This window comes from Callospermophilus lateralis, chromosome 19 (genome assembly GCF_048772815.1).
Source record: "Callospermophilus lateralis isolate mCalLat2 chromosome 19, mCalLat2.hap1, whole genome shotgun sequence".
NCBI classification, from domain to species: domain Eukaryota; kingdom Metazoa; phylum Chordata; class Mammalia; order Rodentia; family Sciuridae; genus Callospermophilus; species Callospermophilus lateralis.
Genome location: NC_135323.1, coordinates 8714299 through 8738107, shown reverse-complemented (window position 1 = coordinate 8738107; position 23809 = coordinate 8714299). Strand labels below are relative to the sequence as shown.

Sequence of the window (23809 nt, the reverse complement as noted above, 5' to 3'; positions counted from 1 at the left end):
GGTCCAATAGTGCTGGCACTGGAAGCTTCCTTGCAGCCCCTCCCAGCCCAGTTAGCCCCAGAGCTTAGAGAGGACAGTGGGTGGTCACTGAGTCAGCAATAGATAGCCCTCATGGCCCAGCAGGCCACTATAAGTTCAGGGAGTCCTGGGCAGGCTGCACAAATAGCAGAACCTCTGAGACATTGGGCTTGGGCTACCTCCCCGCTCCCAAACCAGGGTCCCAGTGCTTGCCTCAGTTCTACAGAGCTGCTGCCACGACCAGGCCAGGCTCTCGGGGTCAAGTCCACGTCCATCCTCTTCCTGGCCCACGGTGATGGGTGTCCCCCAGCCCTGGGACCAGAACTGGACCCTTGGGCCTCCGGCTCCTTGGGGCCCCTGCCCTGCAGGGACAGGAAGGGAATCAGGAAGCCTGCAGAAAATATGCAGCCCTGCTGGGGTGGATTGTGGTGTGACCATGAGGGACAGTGTTGGCACAGGGTGGGGTGGGGGTAGGACCAGAGGAGGGACCCCTGGAGGCCTCTACTCAGAGCTAGCCTAAAGAGACACTGAGGAAGGAAGGGGCAGGTGATGTGGGACAGAAGAGGCTGGAACCTGAGGAATTTTCAGGAAGCAGGTTTATTGACTGCAGGGTTCAGAGGGGGCTATTTCCTAAAAATTCTTTCTCTGAGCAATGAGTCTAGAAATTCTTTGAACTTTATACCCACTGGTGGGGGACTTGGGAGGTTCATATGATAAGTGCTGTTTTTTCTTTTTCTACAAACCTGGCATTTACAAAAAGAGGAAACTACCAACCACAATGCCCTCTGCACAAGTTTTTGCTGATAAAAAGCTTTCTGACAGGCTAAGAGGAACTTAACATGCCACAAATATGGTGGATGTTTCTGCTTAATTATGGTAAGGGTCTTCTGCATGTAGGTCTCTGGCCTGCTTCACAGGCATAGCACTGGGGGCCTTGCTTCTGAGAACTTGGCACCCTCTTTTCATGAAAGAGTCCTTTTGAATGTGAATGCCTTTGGGGGAGCTGGAGTTTGCCAGTAAAGGCTTAGATTTAATTAATTTCCTTGACATTTGTTCAGGCTTTCCATGAATCAATCAAAACCCTTCAAAGCGGGCTGGGGATGTGGCTCAAGCGGTAGCGCACTCGCCTGGTATGCGTGAGGCCCGGGGTTCGATCCTCAGCACCACATACAAACAAAGCTGTTGTGTCCGCCGAAAACTAAAAAACAAATATTAAAAAAAAATTATCTCTCTCCCTGTCTCTTAAAAAAATAAAAAATAAAAAAAACCCTTCAAAGCAAAAATTATGTTGTCACTGGGCGTGGTGGTGCATGCCTGTGATCCCAGGAGGATCACAAGTTCAAAGCCATCTCAGCAAAAGCAAGGCGCTAAGCAATCCAGTGAGACCTTCTTTATTTTTTAATTTTTTTTTTTTTTTGGTGGTTATATATGGACAGAATGCCTTTATTTTTATTTTTATTTTTTTTATGTGGTGCTGAGGAACGAGCCCAATGCCTCACGCATGCTAGGCAAGCACTCTGCTTCTGAGCTACAACCCCAGCTCTGTGAGACCATTTTTGAATAAAATACAAAATAGGGCTGGGGATATAGCTCAGTGGTCCAGTGCCTCTGAGTTTATCCTTGGTTTAAAAAAAAAAAAAAAAAAAAAAAAAAAGATGTGTCGATGTAGACATAAAAGGAATACTTTGAAACAAAATGAACTTTGTCCACTTGGCTGAGGAAGATCATTTATAAACAAGAGAAGGGAATCACCTAAGATGCCCCTGGAACACCTGCAGAGGAGGGTCTGGCTGTGGGGGAGAACACAGAAGAGGGCAGCTGCAGAGGGGAGACAACCAGTGTCCACAAACCAGCTGTAGAGTGGAGGACAAGGAAGACAGATCTGATCACATTCTAGAGGAGGGGATCCCAGGCTTGACCTGTTCCTGTCTGTCCCTTCCCTGCCCTCATTGCCCATTCCATAGATGTGGGAGGTGGAGGTGGGCAAGCAAATTAGGTCCCTGTTGTGGGAGGAAGCACTTGAATATCTTAAGTGGTTTTACTTGTGGTTCTGAACACACTGTGAAAGGAGAATTTTGATGTTCCAGTGCCAAGTGTAAGGCCAACCTTGACGGCCAGCCAGCTACCTTCACATCACACGCCTGGCCCTGGTGTCCCTGAGTCTTTTCTATCAGTTCGGAGCTGGGGCAACAACAAGAAACCTTAGAACTTATCCAAGGGTACTCATAAGGTCTTTGGTAAAGAGCAGAGTTATGAGTGGGTTGTTCTTTATACTTCAGGAAGTATCCACAGTGATATTACTGCTACAACTAGAAAACCTCTGTAGCAGTCACCATCTTCCCATTAACAGCAGTATGAATTAACCCACGGGAGCAATACCCTGAGGGACAGAGCTGACCTGTGGGTAGTGGTGAACAGGGTTGCAAGCCCAGTCTTGTGGCTTTCACATCGTATACCAAGCCCCCCATTGGCCTGGGGACAGGTGAGATGATACCACCACCTTCCTGAGACATGTGTTCTGCCTTCGGCTTCCTGGGCTGCCTTGCTCCTGTGGTCACTGTGGGCTGGGGCCTCCCTGGGCCCCAACTCTGCATCTGGCAGCCATTTAAGCATTGACATGGCCCTTGAGGGGCCCTTCCTCCCTTTGCCTCCAGGCTATTTCCCAGCCACCATTTTGCACTATCCTGCTGTTAGAGTTCTCTGCTCTGGACAGCCTAGCAGCTGGGGCTGGGGGATGGAAGAAGGCTCACACAATCCAGCTCCACCACTGAAACCATGAATAAGCAATGGGTAACCCTGAAGGTTACTGCTCCCAGGACACATGCCAGGTGAAGAGTGGACAATCAGTCTTGCTGGCATGGCTTTTAGAAGCTCCTGCTGAAGTCATTGCTCTTCCCCTCTGGTTCAGAGTCCAGAGCTATTATCTGTCCCAGGCCCAGTAGGCTGGCATCATGCTTTCCCCCTGGAGCAAGCAAACCCATGTTCCCACACTAGCAGATCTGACACAGTACCCCAAGTCCCTATGGGCCCTAGGTCTTAAGAGCTGGGCTACCAAGGCCAACAGGAAAACAGTGGTACCAGACCAGGGTAGGGCTCAGCTAGTTCTCTATCCCACCTCCATGGGTCCCACAGCAGTCTCCCTCCTAGGGTACTGGCCACACCCTCTGACTAGAGACTGACTACTGCTGTTCTAAGGGGAGTCCTCCCACACTGCCTTTTGAAAGTGTTCTGACCCTCATCCCACCCTCAGGTGCCTGAGGGGAGGAGACGAGCAACATGCTGGCATGCCTAGTAACTCCAATTCTGGAGCCTCAGTGACATTGGTGGGGTGGCCACTGGCCCAAAGCCTGCCTGTGTCTGGCGAGCGCAAAGACCTCTCAGCTAGAGAGTCCTTATTGGAAAAGTGAGGGTCCTGACCCAACCTCACCTGCAGAGCTCTGTGTAATCCTCCAGGGATAGACCTGAGTGGCCTGAGGAAGACTACAGTTGACCTGGCCCAGTCGGGTGTCTCAGATATGTCCTCAGAGAGCTAAGGGCCTCTTCTCAGCCCCAGGGCCATTTCCCCAGGACAGGTGGTGTCCTCTGGTGGGGGCATGACCTCCGAGGGCCTTTTCAGCTAAAGTTACATCTCCCTGACAGCCTCACACCACTTGCTCTCACCATGGGCACACCTGCCGTCCTGCTCACAGACCCCTGCAGTTCCCTCACTGGACACCCTTCCCCGTCCTGACAGCCTCTGTCCACACAGGCCTTTCCAGGTTCTGGGTGCCCTTGCACCCTTGTTGTCATTTTTCTTCCACCTCCCTCATCTCAGTGAGTCCCAAACATGCAGAGTCCCAGGAAGCAGCAGTTGGTGACAAGGGGACATCCTTGTGGGGGTGAGGAGATGTCACCCGGGCAGGCAGCTGCCAGTATCATCAACCTGCCTAAGCCCCTCCTCTGCCCGTGCCTCTCCAGGCTGCCGCCCTCTACACTGCTGTCCCAAGATGTCTCTCTCGGCTGCCTAGGAACGCTATGGCCACTGCGGCCAAGTTCTGAGTATGTGATTATGTATGCTGGGGTCCCTCCAGCCCCTTTGTTGCTATCGTGGCAAACAAAAGTGCACTGGATTAGCCACAGTGGATTAAAAGATTTGCTTCTCAGAGTTTACCTAATAACCTAACAATCGCATCAACAGCAGCTTTGAACCCCCAGGATGCACTTGCCAGGCCAGCTGAGAGTGGGAGGCTCTGTGGGCAGCAGGAGTGTGGTCAGGTGGCTGTACGCAGCCCTGCCCACAGGCAGGCTTGCACCCTGGCTTTTGCAGGCCCATCTGGGCTGGAGACAGGGAAAGGATTAGACACAAATACAACATGGAAGCCCAGGCAGGGGACTGGGCCCTGCCAGGATCACCTTCCGAGAGCATGGGTGTCAGGGGACAGGCCTTGCCTGTGCCTGGCCCCCCAGATATACCCATGCATGTCACAGCAGCAAGGACATGGGCAACATGGAGGGTGGCTAAGGTGGCAGGGGACACATGACAAAGGCTCCACTGCGCTGCAGTACAGGGTCCCTCTGCTGTCACCCCAGAGCACGTACCCTTGCTCACACACATGTACATGCACATGTGTATGCACACATTTGCACATATGCACGCACACACTCACACGCACATGCATGGCCCCTTTGATCTCCAAAGGGGCTCTATTGACAAGCTCTTAATCGCAGCTGCCCGTGCAAGGTCTGTGCTCTGAAGTCCCGAGTAATGGGATTTGGCGCGTCTGATCCATCTAGGCTGGCTGCTCCCTGTTATATAGGTGGACAGTTTTTTCTGTCGCTTTTTTTCCCCTTCTCAAAAAAATGCTCCTTAACCACACTGACTTGACACGGCTTGTCGCTGAGCCCAGGCACGGTGGCCAGAACGCCAGGGCCCGGGCCAGTTGAAAGCCTTTGATGCCGCTTCTGTGTGAAGTCTGATGTGAGAGACCTACCAGGGCGGTTTTTGGGTCCGTGGTGCAGTGGGATTCATCTGCCTCCTGTGGTTTCCTTTGTCTCTTCCCCTGACCCTTCCTTGGGACATGTGGGGAGAGGGCCCAAGGGTGAGGGTGCGAGCGTGTATGTGTGTGTGTGTGTGTGTGTGTGTGTGTGTGTGTGTGTGCATGTGCGCGCACAACAGAGGGTGGGTGAGCCCAGGGAAGGGCCGCAGCCACAAGAACAATGGGCTGCAAGACCACGTCCGTCCACCTGTCGGCCTGTTCATCCATCCATCTGTCCACCCGCCTGGCTTACCTCACCTGCCTGGCTCCATACGCCTGCTCGCGCCCCACCGTCCTGCTGTCCGCCATGATGGGCTCAGCCGGCTGTCCACTTCCAGCCACTCCAGGAAGCGGGTCCCTGCTCTTGGCCACTGCGTGGCTGGGAGGCAGAAGCGGGACTCTAGGCTGCAGCTCGGGCTCCCGCCGCCGATTGGCTGAGGCAAGGACCAGATGACGGGCCTCGGAACCCTATGGTAGCCATGGCAACCAGCCCCTTTAGACACCGCCACCCCCAAGCCACTCCTGACTGCTGAGGGAGCAGGCGGCGCCGCCAATGGGCCCATGCCAGGGTCCTGTTGGAGGGGCGATAGGGTGTGGCTGCATGGTAGCTGCTCCCAAACCAGCTCTTGAGCATTTCCGTGTGTTTCATGCATGTCCAGTGTGAAAGGGGCCTGTCCCTCTCATGGCTTGTCTCTGGCGCATATGGGAACAGTTACCTTGCAGTCCCTTTGCAGCTCTTGCTGAGAGTAGGACTTCAGGTCAGGCTTGCCCCAGGGGCTGAGAAAGCCAGGCCCAATCTGGTGAGAAAATAGTGAGTGGGCAGTGGGAATAAGAGCAAGGAGAGCTTCCCAACCTAGGTGGGCAAAGTCAAGCTGTCAACCTACTTCAGACAGCCAAGAGCCTGCCAGCTTAACCATGCCTGCACATCACTCTGCTCTACCCTCACAGGCCATAGCCTGTTGAACACATGGACCTATGGTTGCAATTCCCTCCCAAGAGCCTTCCAAGGTCACCAGCCTGCCCCTACTCCCTATGGACCTTGAGTCTCCACCAGGCAGGACTCTGGGGCCTAAGCACATTCAGCCACATACTGGACTGTACCTGTTCTCCCCATGGCTGCAAGCCCTCTGGAGTACAGAGCACTCCTTGCCTGCAGAGCCCATCTCTGCCCACATCAGCTCTTAGCAAGGCTTTCTCGATATCCCACATAAACCATGGTCTCAGCAAGAGTGTCATGAACCATTCCTTAATGGATTGATCATCTTGGGAGCTGCCTTGGAGCCACCTCAATCCTGTCTCTGTGACAATCAAAACAGCCTGTCCTGTCCAAATGCTCTGGAAGTTACACCACCTGGTCAAGCATCCTTTAAACGCCTCCTGAATGCCCTTGAAGCCTCCATCCTACTTTCTGGCCCAGGAACATTTGCTGAGCAGAATGATCAGTTCTTGGGCTAAAAAGCAGGTACAAGCCTGAGTTATCAGGAAGAAGCCAGGGCTGCAGCAGACCCAGGAGGCTTGTGAGGTCATAGAGGTGGCCTCTACCCAGGCCAGGGCCTAGGAATGGGGGGCTGGCTTATGGGTCCTGAGGCTCCTACATCCGAGGCAGCAGGCTCAGGGGTGGCTGGGTTGGTCCCAGAAAAGTAGGCTCAGGATGGATGTGGCCACTGCTGGTATGAAGCCATGGCCAGTCTGAGCATCAGGACTTCAGCCACTTAACTGGCCCCTAGATTTGGCCTGACCTGAACCCAGCCTGAGCAGCCCTGTCACAGAAAGAGCCCTGGACTCAACCAGCCTCCCCCACATGCTGGAGCCACCAGCAGACAGGTGTAGTCCTCGGGCAGGGTGTGGATGGGGATGCTGGCCCAAGCCAGCTGGTAGTGGTTGAGAAGATGTGCCCATTCTGGGGCATGGCATGGGCTGGGAGAGGCTGGGGTGCCCTGCACAGAGGCAGCCAGGATGATGTGGGGCCCATGCTGCAGGGTGAGTTCAGTGGGCCCAGGGTTCCAGCTTGGGACTGGCTCACAGGGACTAGAGGGAGCCTGGGGACTCCACATGACCTGACCCCGTCTGAAGGTAGTGGAAAGTTCCTACCTTATCAGAGACTGTGGTGGCACAGGCGAGGGAGGAGGCGTCAGAGGACATGAGGTGAAGGTTTGACGTGCACAGGTGGGTGTGACATGTGGATGGACCTCATGTTGGCTCCCTGGGCTGCCACTGCACACAGGACCCACTAACCACCCCATGTCCACTCCACCCCAGCTGGCACCAAACCTGCCTTCCTGGCCTTGCCTGTCCTATCTCTAGGTGGAGTGATGGGTCACCTCTTCCTGGGCCTCCAAAGCTCAGCCACAGCAGCAGTGAGGGTCCACTCTGGTACCCAACCTCTTCCACACCTACAGCCCCTTTGACACTGACCTCAGGCTCTGCTGTTGTAAAAATATATGGACTCAGTCAGTCCCAGAACACATAGGGGTGTCTTGGCCCCTGAGGGCTGGTCAGGTCCAGTTGATGCAGGGCCAGGGTGTGGGCCAGCACAGGGCAGCTCTGCCTTCTGCAGGTTTGATCTTGGTCAGCACAGACCTCTCCATGGCAGGCCCTCAGCAGGAAGAAGGCTGGCAGGTGTAGTCCAGGGGCACAGAAGGGAGGGTGGAGGAGGGCAGGAGGCATGGGCAAGGTCATCGGGGGCTCACAGCTCTGTTCCTTACCTGTGCAGGTCCATGTATGTATGTATGTGAGAGTGTCTGAGGGAACGCAGTCCCCATGTGCCTACAAGCTCAGAAAGCAGCAGCACAGCCAAAGACCCAGACCCAGGTTAGTTTCACCGAGGACCACTATCCTTTTCTGAGTCACAGACATCTGTGAGAATCTGATACAGCTGACGCTCCCTCCCACCTTAAAAAGGCTGCTTTGGATGTAAGCCAAGGTCACACCCAGCACCCACTTCAGTTGGGTCTGGCCTCCCTGAGGGGAGTAGGAACAGCCTCGGACTCCTGGAGGCTGTGTGGCCCCTTCTGCCACAGCCTTGCAGCTCTCGGGCCCAGAGCCACAACCCCCAGTCAACTCTGACAGGACATGATGCTTGCCTGCCCAGTCTGCAAGGCCTGCAGCCCCACCTGACCCCTACCCTGCTCCAACCACATGCCCCTCCAAGCCAGCCTGACCCCAGAAGCCCCATGGACTGACACAAGAAACCCCACAGTCCTGCTCGCCTGGGAGCCTGGTTGTGGTTAAAGGGCAGAAAGTGAGCAGGGCCCAGTCAGCAGGCTGGGGACATCCTGGCACTTCTCCAGCAAGGGCCTAGGGCCAGCCCCAGCCCCAGGCATGAAAACAGCAGGACCGGGTGGCAGGCCCAGAATACAACCAATCTGGCTGGAGCCAAAGACCTCAGTGCCACATCTATGGCTCAGACACCTGGGTAGAGCCTTGTGGGAGGGTCAGAGCTGACCAAGCACTGTCTGTTTTGGGAATTTTTTTTTTTTTTAATTATGCACAAAAGAGGTGTGTTATGTGACACTGATAATGTAGGAAGCACCAGGACACTTGGGGACAGACTAAGATTCTGGGGGTACATCCCTTGGGCTGACCCCAAATCAGGCCCCAACCCTCACAAACCTCTTTATGGGCTATGGAGCCTTCCAGACCTTCCTGTCCCTGCAGGGCCAGCTACATGTTCCCTTTGGATTCTGTGCTGTGAGCAAAGCCCAGGCACGGGTGCTCCCACAGCACCCTGGGGAGCCCCCTGCTCCTCAGCCAGTGGCCTCTGATGTCCCCTCTCTCTTCTTGCACCAGCTATGGCCAGCGTATGGCACTGAGGACATGCACCAGCACCTCTTCCACACACAGCCTGGGGAAAATGCTCCCATGGTCCCTGAGAGAACTGAGGTGCCTCAGTGCTTAGGGCTTTCAGGGAAGGATAGGTGCACCCCAACCCTCACAGTGCCTGATTCAGCTTCCACCCCAAGCCATAACCCCAACCAGCAGGATGGGTGGGGGTTGCTAAGGAAAGAGAGGCACTGAGGTGGCAGTCCCTAAGTCTGTGTACCCCCCACCTCCTGTATGACCACAGAAGTTGGTGCTGACGTGCCCACCTATAATCCCAGCTACTGAGGAGGCTGAGGCAGGATGGTTTCCTGTGGTAGTAGGGATTGATCTCAGTACCACAGGAAAAAAATTTAAAAGCTGCCCTCAGCAGCCCCTCCAAGTTCCTGCAAAGCACAAAGAGGCCCTCCTCAGTCCCCAGAGCCACCGCAGTGTCCCTTCCATTGCTCTGAAAAACACTCTGTAACAGGCAGGGATAGGCAATGAGAGGTGACAAGTACACTCCTGTTACACCCAGACACTTTAACTACTTGGGACCTCCTCCCAGAGTAAAGAAAGCACCAAACTAAAGCATGATCACCATGGCTCAGTGGAGATGGCAGCTGGAGCCACAGGTGTACAGAGCCCACACTGGGTCTCTGGGGCAGGGGTGAGGGAACTCCAGTACTCCAAGCAAAGAAACACACCCACACAAACAGCTTAACTCAGACTTTACTCACTCAATCCCACAGCATAACCAATGCTGCCCAGCATGTGCCCCCATCTGGGCAGGCCCTCTTCTTGGAACCAGGCCTTCTGGGGAACTTGGGATGAAAGGCCCCTCAGACCTCCAAAAAGCCTACCCCAGGAGCTCTGTGATTACTACACAAGAACAGGGTTCACACTGCTCACAGGTGGTCCTTATGGCCACCCCAGACTCTGTCCACACTGCTAAAACGCTCACAGGGAAAAGCTATGCCTGACGATCAGAAACAGGAGGGCTTGTGATCACTTCCTGCTGGCTCTCTTCAGTGCCACTGCGGGCTCCAATAGCGCCTGCTGTTGAAGCTGCTCAACCAGCTCCTCTACGTAGACCTTGAACAGGGGTACAGGGTCCTAAAGGGAAGAGGCTCATGGTGAGCTCATGGTAGCCTAGAGCAACTGGGCCCCTGGGGTGGATGTCTGGCCAGGGGAATTGGGCACGACAGGACAGGGCCTTCAGGCTCCATCACAGAGTCATGCCAGCTTGCTTGCCAACCTGGAGGGCAGAGCCCACCCAAGAGACAAGGTTTCTCTCCCTGGGAGTTGCAGGAGTTCCATGCCCACCCCTAGCTTCCTTGTGGTCTCAGATAAACTGAGCAGAGGGAATGGGACAACCAGCTGATATGCTGCAGGAGGACCCCATTCTGGAACTACCAGACCCTCCCAGGAAGAGCCTGGGGGATGTTGGGTGCCCCAGCTAACACACAGTGCCAAGTCCTATTCCTCCCGCTGAGAGGCTGGTACAGGAGAGAGAAGGATCTCAAGGGGCAGATGCCTGCCATGCTTCTCCCAGGCACAGCTGGAGTGTGAGTTCTCCTCCAGGCTTTCCCCGAGACGGCACCCCCACACTCCTCCACCTGTGGCACACTCACGAATACCTTCTCCTCCAGGAGCCTCTGCTTCTCCACAGCCTCCTCCAGCGTCAGGCCCACCCACTCAGCCTCTTCCTCTGGGATGGCAAACTCCTGTGCAGGCAGAGGGAGGGCAATGAGGTGGGGCTGGCTAGGGGCCACAAGCAGCAGGAAGGACAGGATGGGGAAGCCTTTACCTTGTACTTGTTGTAAATGGCTGCCCTCTGCTCAGGGTCATCAGGGTGCAGTGCCGGGTCCTGTCGGGCAAGCCTCAGCAGCATTGCTCGCTTTAGGTCCATCCCAAACTTAGAGCACAAGTCCTCCTTCGGGGTCTGGCGGGAGGCTCACATGGGACCAGGTGCTGACAGCAGGGCCCCATCCACCCTGCCAGCCAGCCCTGTCAGGCTTCTAGCCAGAGCAGGCCAAGCGTGGTAGACAGCACAAGCACACAGGCCTGGGTGAATGAGGACAGAAGCAATTCCAAGAGCAGGAAGGAGGTGGCCACACTCACTCAGGCCCCTTGGACAGGTCAGCTACCCACAGTGAGTGATTCTCCTGCGGGCAGGAAGCTTCAAGGGGCCCAGTCACACTTGTTTTACCAGTGACCCTCTACCAAAGATACCACATCCTCCACTGTGGTGCTGCTCTGGCCTCCCTGAGGTCTGACTGGCCACCAGATCCCACTGTTACTAGCCCGTGCTTGCCTTGAGGATATAGAAGTCAAACCCAAAGGCTTCATCGATGAGGTCCAGAGTCCTCATGGTCACAGTCACGGAGAACTTCTTGTCTAGGATCTCACTGTAGAGCTCACGTTGAAACAGCTGTGGTTTCCACACCTTCTTCACCCTCTTTGAGAGCTGAGGTGCAACAGAGATCTGTGAGTGCTGCTGCTTCTCCCTGGTAGGCTGGGCCTGTGGTGTTCCCCAAGTCCTCATGCTTTCTGGAGACAGACTCCACCAACCGCTGGGAATGGACAGAGGAGCCCCAGCCTAGACCTGGCTGCTCACTGGAGGTTGGCTGCCCCCATCCTTACCCCAAGATTGCTGGTGTGTATGCGCCAGAGGAACACACAGCTTTGCACAAGAAAGCTAGACAAAGAGTAGCAGGGAAGGTGTCACCGGAAATGTGTCCTCTGAAGCCAGCAGCAGAGTCCCAACAGAAGCAGACTCAGGAGCCAGGTTGCATCCCTTGCAAAGAATCCGACTCTGGGTCTCAGCCTTTCTAATTCTGCCCACAAAGGAGCAACGCCAGCCCTCAAGTGTCACAAGAATTAGCATCCTACGAGCGGGCAAAGCAGGCGGGTGACCCCCGACCTCCCCTCCTCCCACTCTCCTGAGCACACAGGCCTCACCCGCTTCCTGGTTTCTGACCTAGCACCACCCCAGCGCTGTCGCCCGGATCCGGGCGCACCCACCTTGTCGCCGTTGACGTATCTGTAGCCCACGACCCAGCCCTCGCCTCCCCACAGCCCCTGCTGGGACTCGGGCGGGTAATAGATGGGGATGGGCACATCTTCCAAGCGCTCCCGCTGCCCGTTCGCGGGGTTGACCCTGAACCGGGCACCATGGGGCCGGTAGTGCACGGGGGCGGGCGTCCGCGCATCCTCCAGAGAGCGTAGAAAGTGCGCGGGCAGGCGCGCGCAGAGGCCTTGCTTCAGCTGTAGCTGCTTCCAGAGGCGGACCGGGAACCTGTGCAGCGGCATCGCCGAGCGCCGGTGACCCACGACTTGCTCCCAGCGGAGCCGGAAGTGCGTCAGGCAGCCGCGACCTCTGCTCGCCGCTGAACGGCCGCGAAGCCCGTCTGTCTAACCTCGTCCCGCCTCCTTTCCGACTAAGGGACCAAGGAAAGAGCCCGGCAGAGACGGCGGCGAATCAAGAAAGGCATCGTCGACAAAGTGTGGCCCAGAAAGGGCCCGCGAGGGGCGGTACGGGCAGGGCGGGGCTTGCTATCCTGGGCCTCGCCTCCTCTCGCCCAAGGAAGCAGAACAGGGGGAAAAAAAAGTAGTGACTCAATTGGCTTGAAAAATCACTGTATAATATTAAATTCACCAATCACATAAAAATATGTCTTTATGCCTTGGAATATTTTACCCACTGAAACACCATATATGCATGTTTCCCCTCTTAGAGGTTGGGAATGCTTTGGTGGCTGTGCGCAAGGTGCCTGGGGCTGGTGGAACTCCAGAAGTCCTGGCCCTGAACAGGCCCAGAGAGAAAGCCCCCAGAGCTGGAAGGGCCGCCTCCTGGTCCTCGTCAGCACCAGCTTTCCAGGGGCCTTTTCCCCACTCCAAGGGAAACAGCACTTAGGTCTGGGGGCAGAGCTCTCAGGAGCAGGAAGGCTGGGCTGGGTCTCCAGAGACTCCTCCCCAAGCTTCCCTGGGCCTTGTGCAGGGGTCAGCCCAAAAGGATGCTCACCAGACAAGGCAGGGACCTTGAAGTGAGCAGTACACAAATGCCTTGCAACAGTGTGCCTCCTGGGGCCTTCAGAACTGCTGAGTAGCCTCCTCCCCAGGAAGCTCTCCTCAGGATGGTGGCTCCACTGCAGAGAGCAGGGGAAGGGCAGGGCTCTGCTGCATCCTTGAGGGTCAATCAGCTCTTTGGTGATCTTGGTTTCTCCCACTGTAGCTGCTGCCACTGGGGGGGGGGGGGGGGGCGGGGAGTGTCCCCATACCTGAGGCAGCTGGCATTCAGGGGCAGAATGTAAGGGATGCTAGGAATGCCCAGCTGCCAACCTCAGTGGACTGGGGTCTCTTTGGCCATGTGGATCTCACATCACAACTTTACAGGGGAACAGGGAGTCTCCTCTACACCTCTGGCCATTTCAGGCCAGCAGAGCACATGGTACCTGTGGTTTTCAGGGGCCACTGCAGAAATTGCTGAGACCTGCAGAGGACTTCAGCAGCAGAAGCAAGGAGCTGGTTGAGTTGGGGAGTGGTGATCCCTCCTTCTAGAGGAGGAAGCTAAGGTCTCAGGGCAATTTTATTTCGTTAGGAACTAATTTGGACAGGGCTGGACAGGGCTCCTCTCCCTTGGTCCTGCTCCTGACTGAAGAAGTTACAGTAGCAGGTGTCCCCAAGCTGGCTACGTCAAGTCACTGTGTATAGCTCATCCTGATTGTTCTTGCAGATCTGATAATGGCAGGGGAATTTCTGTGAGCAGGCCCAGGGCTCAGTCTGCTCCTCCCGTGGTGGTAGCAGGAAAGCCGCGCTCCCAGCCAGCAGTATGTGCCAGATGCTATGAGTGTAGTAATAATTGTCACTGGTCATCATGGAGGTATAGATGGCAACGCCCATAGAGGCCATGGAGATACCAGGAAGGAGGCAGAAGGCCCAGCGCTGCCATGACGTCGGGTAGCATTGGTGCCGGTGCCGGCAGCGCTGTACCTGGAGTAAACAGCCATACAAGTTTTGGCATAGACTGGCTACTCCCAAGAGTCCAGCACCAGTGGTCGTGAGGCTGCCCAGATCTGGGCAGCAAAACCATGAGAATGGGTTGCTAAGAGGGATCAAGGGTACATGGCCACTGGTCCTCAGACCCAGGTCTTAGACACAGTCAGGCTGGGCTTCTATAGGTGCCACCAGAAGCCCTCAGCAGAGGTGGGGCATTTGGGTCCTAGACTGGATAGTAGGAACAGGACTGAGTGTGAGGCTGTCTGCTTCTAGAGCTTGCCCTGGATCCTTACCCACATGAAGGCCATGATCATAAAGGCAAAAAGGCAGGGCCCCATCATGTTCCAAATGCCTCTGCGATCCAGCTGCAGGGACATGGCGATGACCAATGTGCCCAGGAGAAACAGGACCTGGATGAGACACAGGAATGACTGCAGAGTAATGACAGTCTTGGACTGGGGATGGCACCCAGCATGACAGGTACATGGGCCATCCCGTTGCACCCCATTACCTGCCTGCACCTCTGCCCACCCCACTTGGAGCTACTGGTAGAATTTGCTCTGCTCTGCCCAGGAAGAGAGAAGTATCCTCCTCCAGTTCCTGTAGAATGGCCACAGGTGAACACTGGCTAGGCACTGGAGGGGGAACTGACTTTGCCTGGCAGGCCCCTCCAGGGATGAGGTGGTGATGCCCCTCTCTGAGGAAGGAAACAATCTGGACAGCCATATGTGGCAGCTCTGCACCCACACACTCGCCTGCCCCCTCACCCCTAGGTTTCAGGGTAGCCTCAGTCCTCCCCCAGATAGTTCCTATGGGGAACTCCCACCCCCAAGTCTCTGTCAGATGCCTCTGCTCACAACCTGCAGGTTCATGGCCCAACACTCAGCCCAGCTGGACTCCCACACTTTGGAGCTTTCTTCCCTCAATCTCTGTGCCTTGACCATAGGGTTTCCCTGGTGCCCCTGGAGGCAGTACCTAGAGCAGACCTGGCAGAAAATATAATTCACGGGAACCAGAGACTCATCTCACTGGCCAGGTCCAGCTGCCATGTAAAACCTCCAAAGTGTCCTGCACATCATGGAACTCAGGAGCATGGTGGGGCTTCTTAGGGAGGCCTGACTTGGGGTGGGCTCCTCTGTGAGCAGGGCCCAGACAAGGGCTGAGGGCCTTGCATAACCCCACTCATGACCTTGTTCCTGGTGTCCTCTGATGGCCAGAATTCTTTCTCCACAGCTGCTGTGGCTTCTTCTGAGGATAGCTGACAGTCATGTGAAAATCAAGGCTCAGGGCCATGACTATCCACTGCCTACTGCCTTGTGCATGCTACATGTAAGGGCCTATGCTTCCCCAGAACCCAGCCCAGTCTCAGGTCACTCACGTGTTTCAGGACTGTCTTCAGCCTGGCCATGCAGAGGATCGTGACCCAGGTGGACACCCCAGAGCCCAGGAAGTCGCAGTACTGCAGTGTGTCATAGCTGAGGATGCACAACACCGCCTCCCCTGGCTGGTCACAGGCATGGTAGAACTGCCAGATGGGGCAGTGAGCAGCAGCCCAGACATCCCCCCCAGGGGTCCCCAGAGGGGTGGGACATGCCTACCGTGGAGAAGAACATGGTGTAGAAGTAGACAGAGGCCTCCACTAGGAAGGCACGCTGCACAGACAACATGATGGGGACCAGGAACATGAGGTTGCTCAGGGTGAGCAGCAGTGCGGCCACCTTCTGCTGGGCCACCGTCTGGGCCGTGCTATTGTCAGTGCAGCTCCACCCACGCCAGCCTGGGGGCCATGCAGTATTCAGGGGCCTGAGGCAGGCACCTGGGGCCAAGGCTCCAAGTGGGAAGCCTTCTGAATTCCAGATCCCTACCATCACCCAGGTGCAGACTGCACAGGTGTGGGTAAGAATCGGCAGGTGGGAACAGATGTGAACAAGTGGGGGCAGGTATAGACAAGTAGAAACAGACATGGACAGGGAAAACAAGTGTGGGCAAGTATGTATAGACATGGGCAGGTATAAGTAGGCCAGGGGTAGGGGAGCCAAGGTCAGCAGATAGGACTACCCCTGGAGACACCTCACTGTTTTTGCCTAGGCGGTGGATCATAGCAGGCATGAGAATGGGGACAAACCATTTGGCCCTGCTTTGCCTGCATGGGTCCTCTCTGCAGTCCTGGTGCAGCTTCCACAGCGGATGTACAGGGCTGGGATACCAGTGTCAGCAAAGATTGTCCCTAGGTGTGGAGGTCCCAAGCCCTCACCTGCCTTGCAGCTGCAACCTGCATACAGGTAGCTATATCTTCGCAGCAAGAGGCACTGGCCATAAGGTCCACAGTCATTCAAACATGGCACCAGGTACAGTACGGTCTCTACATGGACCATGGCCTGTTCACAGACCCTGAAAGGAGGGGACATGAAGAGGTTGACCGCAGCCCTTTACAGCCAACTTAGCACCACTGCTCCTAACAGGCTCATGAACAAATGAACCCAGAAAAGGTTCCAACAGCCTGGACTGATGCTCCTTCCCCCTGCCAGGGCTGCCATGGAAGGGATGGCCAGGCAGAAAGGGGGATCCACCCTGACACATGGAGACAATCAATTCCTCACTTCTGTGGGGAGCCAGGTTTCTCCCACACTCCCCATCCTGTGACAGCCACTGGCCTCAGCTCAGTTTACATACCCAGGACTCTCAGGACACAGGAGCTGCAGGGAGAGGTACCAGCTGCTTGTCTCTGGGTAGGGGATGATGAGGTTGGCCACAGGAGAGGAGGCACGCAGAGATAAGGGGTAACCCTGGAAGAAGGCTGCATGGAGTGGGAAGGCCCATCAGAGGGGATGGAGGGGCCGGCCAGTCACCCTGCCAGTCACTCTGCCAGGTGCCCACTGTACCTGTGGTGCAGTTGAGTGAAGTGTTGAAGCTGAGGAAGGCTGAGGCAGCATTCACACAGGCCACCACCAATGTGTCCCCTGAGACCTCGGTCTGGAAGGGGAAGCAGCACAGGGTTAGTCCCCTGGAGATGTGGCATGGTGTCCACTCCTAGCACAGTCTCTCTTTCCATTCAGGGGATGGAACCCAGAGCCTCAAGAGAGCCTGGCAAGTGCTTGAGTGCCTTTCTTGAGGCTCCTGCTGGATCAGGGCTCACCCCAAGCCTTCCCTCCTGGACCTGCCTCCAGCTGTCTCTGACCCTAGTGACTCCATAGCCCCTTCCTCAAGCTCATCTCTGGGATCTGCTGACAGGGCTGCCTCATGCCTGTTGGTGTCACTGTCACCCAAGAGGATGCCAAAATCAGTGCACAAAGGCCTAGGTAGGTTATCCAGTACCCTGAGCCAAGTCTGGGCATTAGCCACTTGCAGACAGGCCCAGCAGGCTATCAGGAAAGTACCTTGTTGACCTTCAGGGTGATGGTGAGGGAACCCCCACTGTCCATGCCGGTGTCGAGGCGGAGGCGCAAGAGGGAGGGAGCGTCAGAATGCACCAGCACCGAGATCCCATCCATGGGCTGAAAGCGCACAGACACTGTGTCTATGTCCTCCCTCATGACCGGGAAGCTCAGGAGGCAGAAGGCGCCACCGCCCACCCCACTGCTCCTGCCCAGGCCCTGATGGGCAGGGCCTGGGGACAGCTGGCCCACGGAGGTATCATGGCTCTGGTTTGGGCTGTTTCGCAGAAGGCGCTGGAAGGTCATGCTCCATGGCCTGCAGGCTGCCAAGAGTACCAGGCTCAGCTGGAGGAAAGCCTGGGGGTAAGGATGGGGAAGAGACACTCCCACCCAGCCCTCCCTGGCAGCCCACCTGTGAGGGCAGCTTGGGCTATGAAGGCCACTGACACCTGGGGCCCCACCAGGCTCTCAGCTGTTACTTGTAGCCACCGGCCCCAGGGTGGTGACGGCAGCAACAGACGACAGGACAGTGTGGGGTCTGTGCAAGTCAGCACCTTCTGGAAGTTGCTGGGAAGGGTGGCCCCACCCACCGTGAGACGCACAGGGCAGCCCGGGCTCCCACTGGACACACAGCCCTGCAGCTCCAGCAGAAGCTCCTGGGTATACTCAGGGACGAAGATCCTGCACAAGGTGATGTCCTCCCTCAGGCTCTGCGCTTCCTCCAACCCACTCAGCTGGGGCATCCAGCCTACTTCCCAGCTCCAGGACCCCAAGGTCCAGGACCCAAAGGCTGGGCCCTGCAGACCACCCCAGGCCCCACTCACTTGAGGTAGTTGGGGTGGGAGAGGAGAGTCTGTGGAAGGGGCACATCAGGCTCCAGGATGGAGACTTCCATTGCCCGCATGACCAGCATGTCAGGCTGAAAGACGTAGGCACAGGTGGGAGCAAAGCCCTAGGGAGAGAAGAAGCTTAGGGTGTCAGATAATGCAGGGTATATGGCGAGCAGCAGGCCTTTGGGCACAGGGCTGAACCCAGAGCAAGGGCTGCTCCAAAGAGGGGGATGAAAGACCATCCAAACACTCAGGGGCTCCCCTCACCTGTACCTCGATCTTCTGGGAGGAGGGGGGCAGATGGGCGGCCACAAACCAGTCCCCAGGGGCTGGGTGGGAGACGTTCACAGAGGTGTTGTCCAGCAGCATGGAGCTCAGCAGTGCCCTGACTTGGAAGGAGGGCTGCTGGATGGTATTGTTGGGGAAGCTGGTGCCTAGCGGGTTGACAACGGGAGGGGCCCCATGGCGGAAGTGCCTAGAGGTAGGAGGATAGGGCAGGGATCAAGTGAGGGACCTTGGTCAGATGTGGATACTGTGGGCAGGTGGGAGGCTGGGCACCTACACGGTGATCTCCACATCGGTGCAGGGTGTGCCGCTGCCCCAGGACACGTGCAACAGCCAGCGCAGCAGCACGGTGTCTGGGGGCACACGGAAATGGAAGAGCCGGATGCTGCCGTACCAGCTGTAGGAGGACAGCTTCTGCGGGGCCTGGGAGAAGTGCTCTGACACCAGCCCGATCACTGCAGGAAAAGGCACAGTCAGCCAGTTCGAGGGCCCTCTTGCCTCCAGCAAAAAAAATGAGGCAGGGCTTAGGTGCTGCACTCAGAGGCCCCCAAAAGGAAAGGACTCTGGAAACTAGGTCCTGGAGCTGTGCTAAAGCCCCAGTCTTGCCAACTTCAACTTCAGCCAAGGTCCTCACTGCCCTCTGGCCCCTGGAGGTTGTCCCTGGTTTCTGGAGTTCTCCCTCAGGCAGCCATTCCTCCACCTACCTCCCCTGATGGCCAAAGGAACTTCTCATCCTGCAGAAGCTCCCAACAGCCAGCCCTGGCCCCCAGTTCCCTGCTTCCTAATCCTTCTCTTGCTTGCCAGTGTGCCCCATCACTCAAACTGCATGACAGTCTGGCAGAGGTGGAGGCTGAAGGACACAGGAGGTGGTCAGGCAGGAGTCCCCACCCCTCCTGATGACTGCCCTGGGCACTGACTAGAGGACACACTCCTTGCTGAACCCCAGGTCAGAAGCCTGGCCAGGCATGGGGATCAAGGAACAGCTGGCCTCTGTGCTCCAAGTAGGTGAGAATTTAACTGCCCTTGGAGCACACATCCAAAGGTGGCTATGAAGACTGAAAGCAAGGGCCCATGGACTTGGTCATCCACTTCTGGAGCCCTGCGTGGCCACGGGTGCCTCTTCCCCTCACTAGGGCCCCTTCCCCTCCAGGGTCCTCATAGGTGGAATGGACAGTGTTCCTTCTGCCAAGGTTAATAAGCAGTAAAGTGCTTCAGGAAGAAACAGCAACATCTGGTCTCACTCTCTGGGCTGAGCACTCCCACTCAGGAAGCCTCCCTCTGCCTCACTGAGAGAATGGCTGGCACAGGCCTCCCCCAGGGATGGGGAGGGAGCCAGGTGAGCAGCTGGTTCCCCTGCCAGCCTCGTGACTTCTCCATAGAGGCACCTGGAGAAACAACAGCAGCCTGCTGGCAAAGTCACAGGAGCACCAGAGGAGCCTGGCATGGGGGCTGGGTAGGAGTAGGCTCTGCCCACAACTCATCACAGGCTTTTCAGGTGTCTACTAGTCACCAGGTCCCACTTTCCAGGCTGTGGTTACAGAGCTAGGAGCTGCTGTAGGCCCTCAGGTGATATGACAATGTGAATAGAAACTAAAGTTCTGGGAACTGAGGCAGGGCATACCCCTGGCCTCAGGTTTGTGGGATCTTGAAGAAATGGTCATCTAGTCAGGCATCCCATCTCTGAGGGGCCAGGAAGGGAGAACACCCTGCAGGTGCAGCTCCCTGACCATCCATGGGAAAAACCCTTACTGGCCCCCTACAATGCCAGTCTGAGGATTCCTGGTACCTAGGTGGTAGCTGTGATATTTCAACAGATAAATAAGAGATAAGAGACCAGTTCTAGGTTGCCCTAAGACTTGATCCCATGTCCCCAGGGCTACACAGCCCCTCCAAAGCTTCTGGAGGCTCTGCAACCCAATTTCCCTGCCCAGATGCCCACACTGGTATCTTGGTGACATATATGGTAGTCAGCAAGATAAGCCGAGCCCCATGTGATATCAGAAAGGGTGAGGAGCACCATCCATAGGCACCCTTCCCTGTCCCACACACTCCATAGAAAAAGGGTTGGGTGGGGAAAGGGGAAAGGAAGTCCCTGAGCCAGCCCTGAGACCCTTGTCCCACTTCTTCCAAACCAGCTAGAGACCTGGCCATGCTCAGAGCCCAGAAGTCAGTAGCAGCCTGCCTTTCAGCTGACCTGGGAGGAGGTAGGGTCTAATCCAGGTCACCAGGCCTCTACCCTATCCTTCCCAGCCTAGGTGCTCCCTGCACCACCTGCCAGTGACACCCTCACCAGGGTCTCATCCAGGGGATGGAAAAAGAGGAGAAAGTGAGTAATCAAATCCAGGGTAGCATTTAATCAGGAGCATTGTCCTCAGGAAAACCTGTCTTTTAAGCTGCACCAACCTCAAAAACCAGAAGGCATGGACCTCAAGAAACAGAAGCTTAGAGGAGCAGTATTTCAGAGAAAGAGGGAGAGGCTGAGCACAGGGAAGTGGAGGAGCCAGCCCCTGGAGCACTAGATGAACCCCAGAAGCCCGAATTACAGTCTAGAGGTAAGGGTGTGTAGGGACTGAGGTGTAGACAGCCTGGCTGTCCCAGTGCTAAGCAGAGCCCAGAGGGGTGGCACACCCTGGTCTAATCACCTCACTGGACCTCAGTCAAGGATGGGAAACCTCAGGGAAGCAAGCAAGTTCCTCGCTGAGAAAAGGTGCCCTTCCTCCAGATCCGCCCTTGCAGGCGGCTGCCTCAGATCAACTGAGTACAGCCTCCAGGAAGCAAGGCGAGCAAGTTCAAAGTGTTTGCACTGGGGGTGGGGAGGCACCACGAAAGGGGTGCATATGGGACCCCTACTCCGGGGTCTGAGCAACTTTCTTCCATCTCTGTCCTGCGAGAGGAGATGGGGCCCTTAGAACCCCAACCCCACCATTCCTCCCAGCGGTTTCCGACCCGGGCCCCTGAGCCCCTCCACCTCGGCGCTCAGGTGTGCTACCCGAACGCTCTGGGAGCAGGAGGGAGCGAAGCGCACTTTCCGAAGGGCCGGCCTGGCCGAGCCCCGCCCGGGGAACGGAAGAAGGAGCACAGGCATCTTCTCTGCCCGAGCGCACCAGGAAGGGCGCCACCGGGTGGGAATATAGGCCTAGCGCTGGCGCCAGGTGAGCGCACAGGTACCCCCGTGAGTCACAATCGGGTCCCGCCCCCAGGCCCTCCCCCCACCCGCCGCGACCCCAGATGGCTCAGCTGTCCTGCGCTCGCTCACCGCTCTTCCTGTGGTCGCCGGCGGTGGCCGGCGGGGACCGAGTTAGCAGCAGCAGCAGCAGCAGCGGCGGCCCAGCCACAGCCGCCGCCCGCGCCGCGCCCCCGGTCCCGGCCCGGCCCATAGCTCCGAGCTTGGCCGGCGCTACCCGGCCCGCGTCCCGCGCCGCCCGCCCCCGCTGCCGCTCGGGCAGCCCCCGCCGCCTCTGCGGCCGCCGCCGCACTCCGGAGTACGGGCTCCCATTGCCCCGCGGGTTGGGTCGCCGGCGCCCGGGGTACTTCCGCCTGCGAGGCCCCGCCCCGCCGGGAGCCGGGGCCGAGGCCCGGAGTGGGGAGGGCAGGAGGGGTGGCGCGGACCGGGAGGGGCGCGGAGGACGCCGGAGACGACAGCGTGGGGCCGCGACCCCGCGTGCAGCGTCAGGGGAGATCTGTGGCCCTGGGTGGAGGGACACGTAGGACGCGTGGGGGAAAGGGACCGAGTGGACGCATGAGGGCCGGAGGGCCAAGTGAAACGCAGATGGACGGGGAACAGAGGGGTCACGCGGGACGCACAGCGGGATGCGGGGCAGAGGGGTCACTCAGAACTAAGGGGCACGCTGAGCACGTCTAACGCGCAGGAGGTACAAGGTGGCAGGGGCTTCTGGGCCCCGGAGCCCTGGGCGCGTGAGGATTGGTGCGCCTTTCATAGCTGAGTCCTCTGGCGTGGCCTCAGGCCCATCATATTACGAAACCGCTACAGGATGGGTAAAACCCATTCATGGAAAGATGAAGTTGCTTTTTGCACTTTTGGGAATTTATTAACTGGATAAAGGTGGAGATTCACATAGGTGGGTGGGACTAGCTCCTCACCTGCTGGCAGATTCCATGCAGATTAAGGATTAGTATTCAAAAGCCCTAGGGGAAAACCCAGAAGGTGTGAGAGGCAAGACTGGGGAAACCAAAGAGGTGAAAAGCTTTCTGCAGAGCAAAACTGCAGGAGCAAAGTGTGTGTGTGTGTGTGTGTGTGTGTGTGTGCGCGCGCGCGTGCTGTGTGTGTTTGTGGGAGGTGCTCCAATTAAATAAGCCCGCAGAGGTGATCCCAAGAATAATAAGTGAAGATCTCCTGCAGACCATTAACACCAAAGCTCTTTGAAAACGGTCAAAATGCTACACAAGGTCAGGCAAACCAACAGGAATGGTGCCCCCTCCCTTGCTAGAAACGGACACAGATACTCAGATGACTATTCCTATGGAACAAATCACAGACCAACAAGTTTGATCACACAGGAAAGGTGGATTGTGTAAGACTGGGAGATTAGGTTGCCTCCGGGACCCACGGGGCTTTCCAAAAATAGCAGGAGCAGGCAGCCTGGATTGGTAATTCACCGCTGAAGTCTACCTGTTGCTGTCCACAGAAGTGGGAGGCTGTTTTTGTCCACCACTATTCTGTATAGATATACCTAGAGGATGATCAGTAGTAATATATAGAATTGGAACTATGAAGTATCCATATCATGAAGCAAATACTGTGAAGTACTTGCTTTGTTGTTTGGGAATGTGCTACCAAGTACAGCACCATTAGCTGGAAAAGGGCAGAAAAAGAAAAACTAAACAAAAAAATGTCCAGAAAGCTACCATTTTTTGAAGAAAAGGGGGGAAAAATACATCTCACTCTCGTGTCAAAGGCATAGCTGTCTCCGGAAGGAAAGATCAGCAGCGGATTACACTGGTTGATCCTGGGGGAGGGGAACCATGTGCCTGGAACCATGGTGAGGAGGCCCTATACATATTTGAATCTTTGGAACGTTGTACTGGTATTGGGGAAAGAGAGTTGACCTTGCTAGTCCAAGGCCACTGAAGGCCAGAGAAGGGCAGATGGAGAGTGTTGGCTAGAAGGAAGGAGACCCTGAGATCCTATATTTTTCCCCCCTGGAATGTGGGCTGGGCCCTCTTTACCCCTGACTGCTGGAGGCTCCCAGGCAGTTGTCAGTTTAAAGGGATAGAGGTCAGATTCTGAATTTTGCTGAGCTGTGATTTTAATGCACCACACTGTAGCCACTGAAGCGACCCAGAATTGTGCCTGGACAGCAATTACGGTGAGCAGAGGATGCCCCATTTGCTGCCCCAGGCTGGGCTCGGAGTCCCCCTCAGTCCTCCCCACTCCAACAACCTTCCCGAGTGTGCTTCTGTGTCTAAGTTTCCAGTACCTCAGGTCCCCAGATGGGTGGGAATGAGGTTGCAGAACTCCTCTCCAGAG

At 56.5% G+C, this 23809-nt stretch overlaps 2 protein-coding genes across 3 annotated transcripts; both read right to left on the bottom strand.

The window, feature by feature from the left end:
• Positions 1–9545: 9545 nt before the first annotated feature.
• Positions 9546–12204, bottom strand: Mrpl28 (mitochondrial ribosomal protein L28). The gene is made up of 5 exons (XM_076840140.1): positions 11859–12204; positions 11149–11301; positions 10642–10776; positions 10472–10558; positions 9546–9947 (listed from the first exon to the last, which is right to left on the bottom strand). Exons 1-5 carry the CDS (start codon positions 12144–12146, stop codon positions 9840–9842), a joined length of 771 nt encoding a protein of 256 aa, XP_076696255.1. The 5' UTR covers positions 12147–12204; the 3' UTR covers positions 9546–9839.
• An 86-nt stretch (positions 12205–12290) lies between these two features.
• Positions 12291–21725, bottom strand: Pgap6 (post-GPI attachment to proteins 6). Of its 2 annotated transcripts, none has more exons than XM_076840138.1 (13): positions 21578–21725; positions 18599–18776; positions 18304–18511; positions 18031–18158; positions 17619–17887; positions 17210–17529; positions 16715–16805; positions 16506–16629; positions 15958–16223; positions 15431–15609; positions 15211–15357; positions 14126–14242; positions 12291–13826 (listed from the first exon to the last, which is right to left on the bottom strand). In XM_076840138.1, exons 1-13 carry the CDS (start codon positions 21696–21698, stop codon positions 13530–13532), a joined length of 2445 nt encoding a protein of 814 aa, XP_076696253.1. In that variant the 5' UTR covers positions 21699–21725; the 3' UTR covers positions 12291–13529. The 2 variants fall into 2 exon arrangements, with proteins under 2 accessions (XP_076696253.1, XP_076696254.1); XM_076840139.1 differs by having other exon boundaries at positions 16087–16223.
• Positions 21726–23809: the final 2084 nt, after the last annotated feature.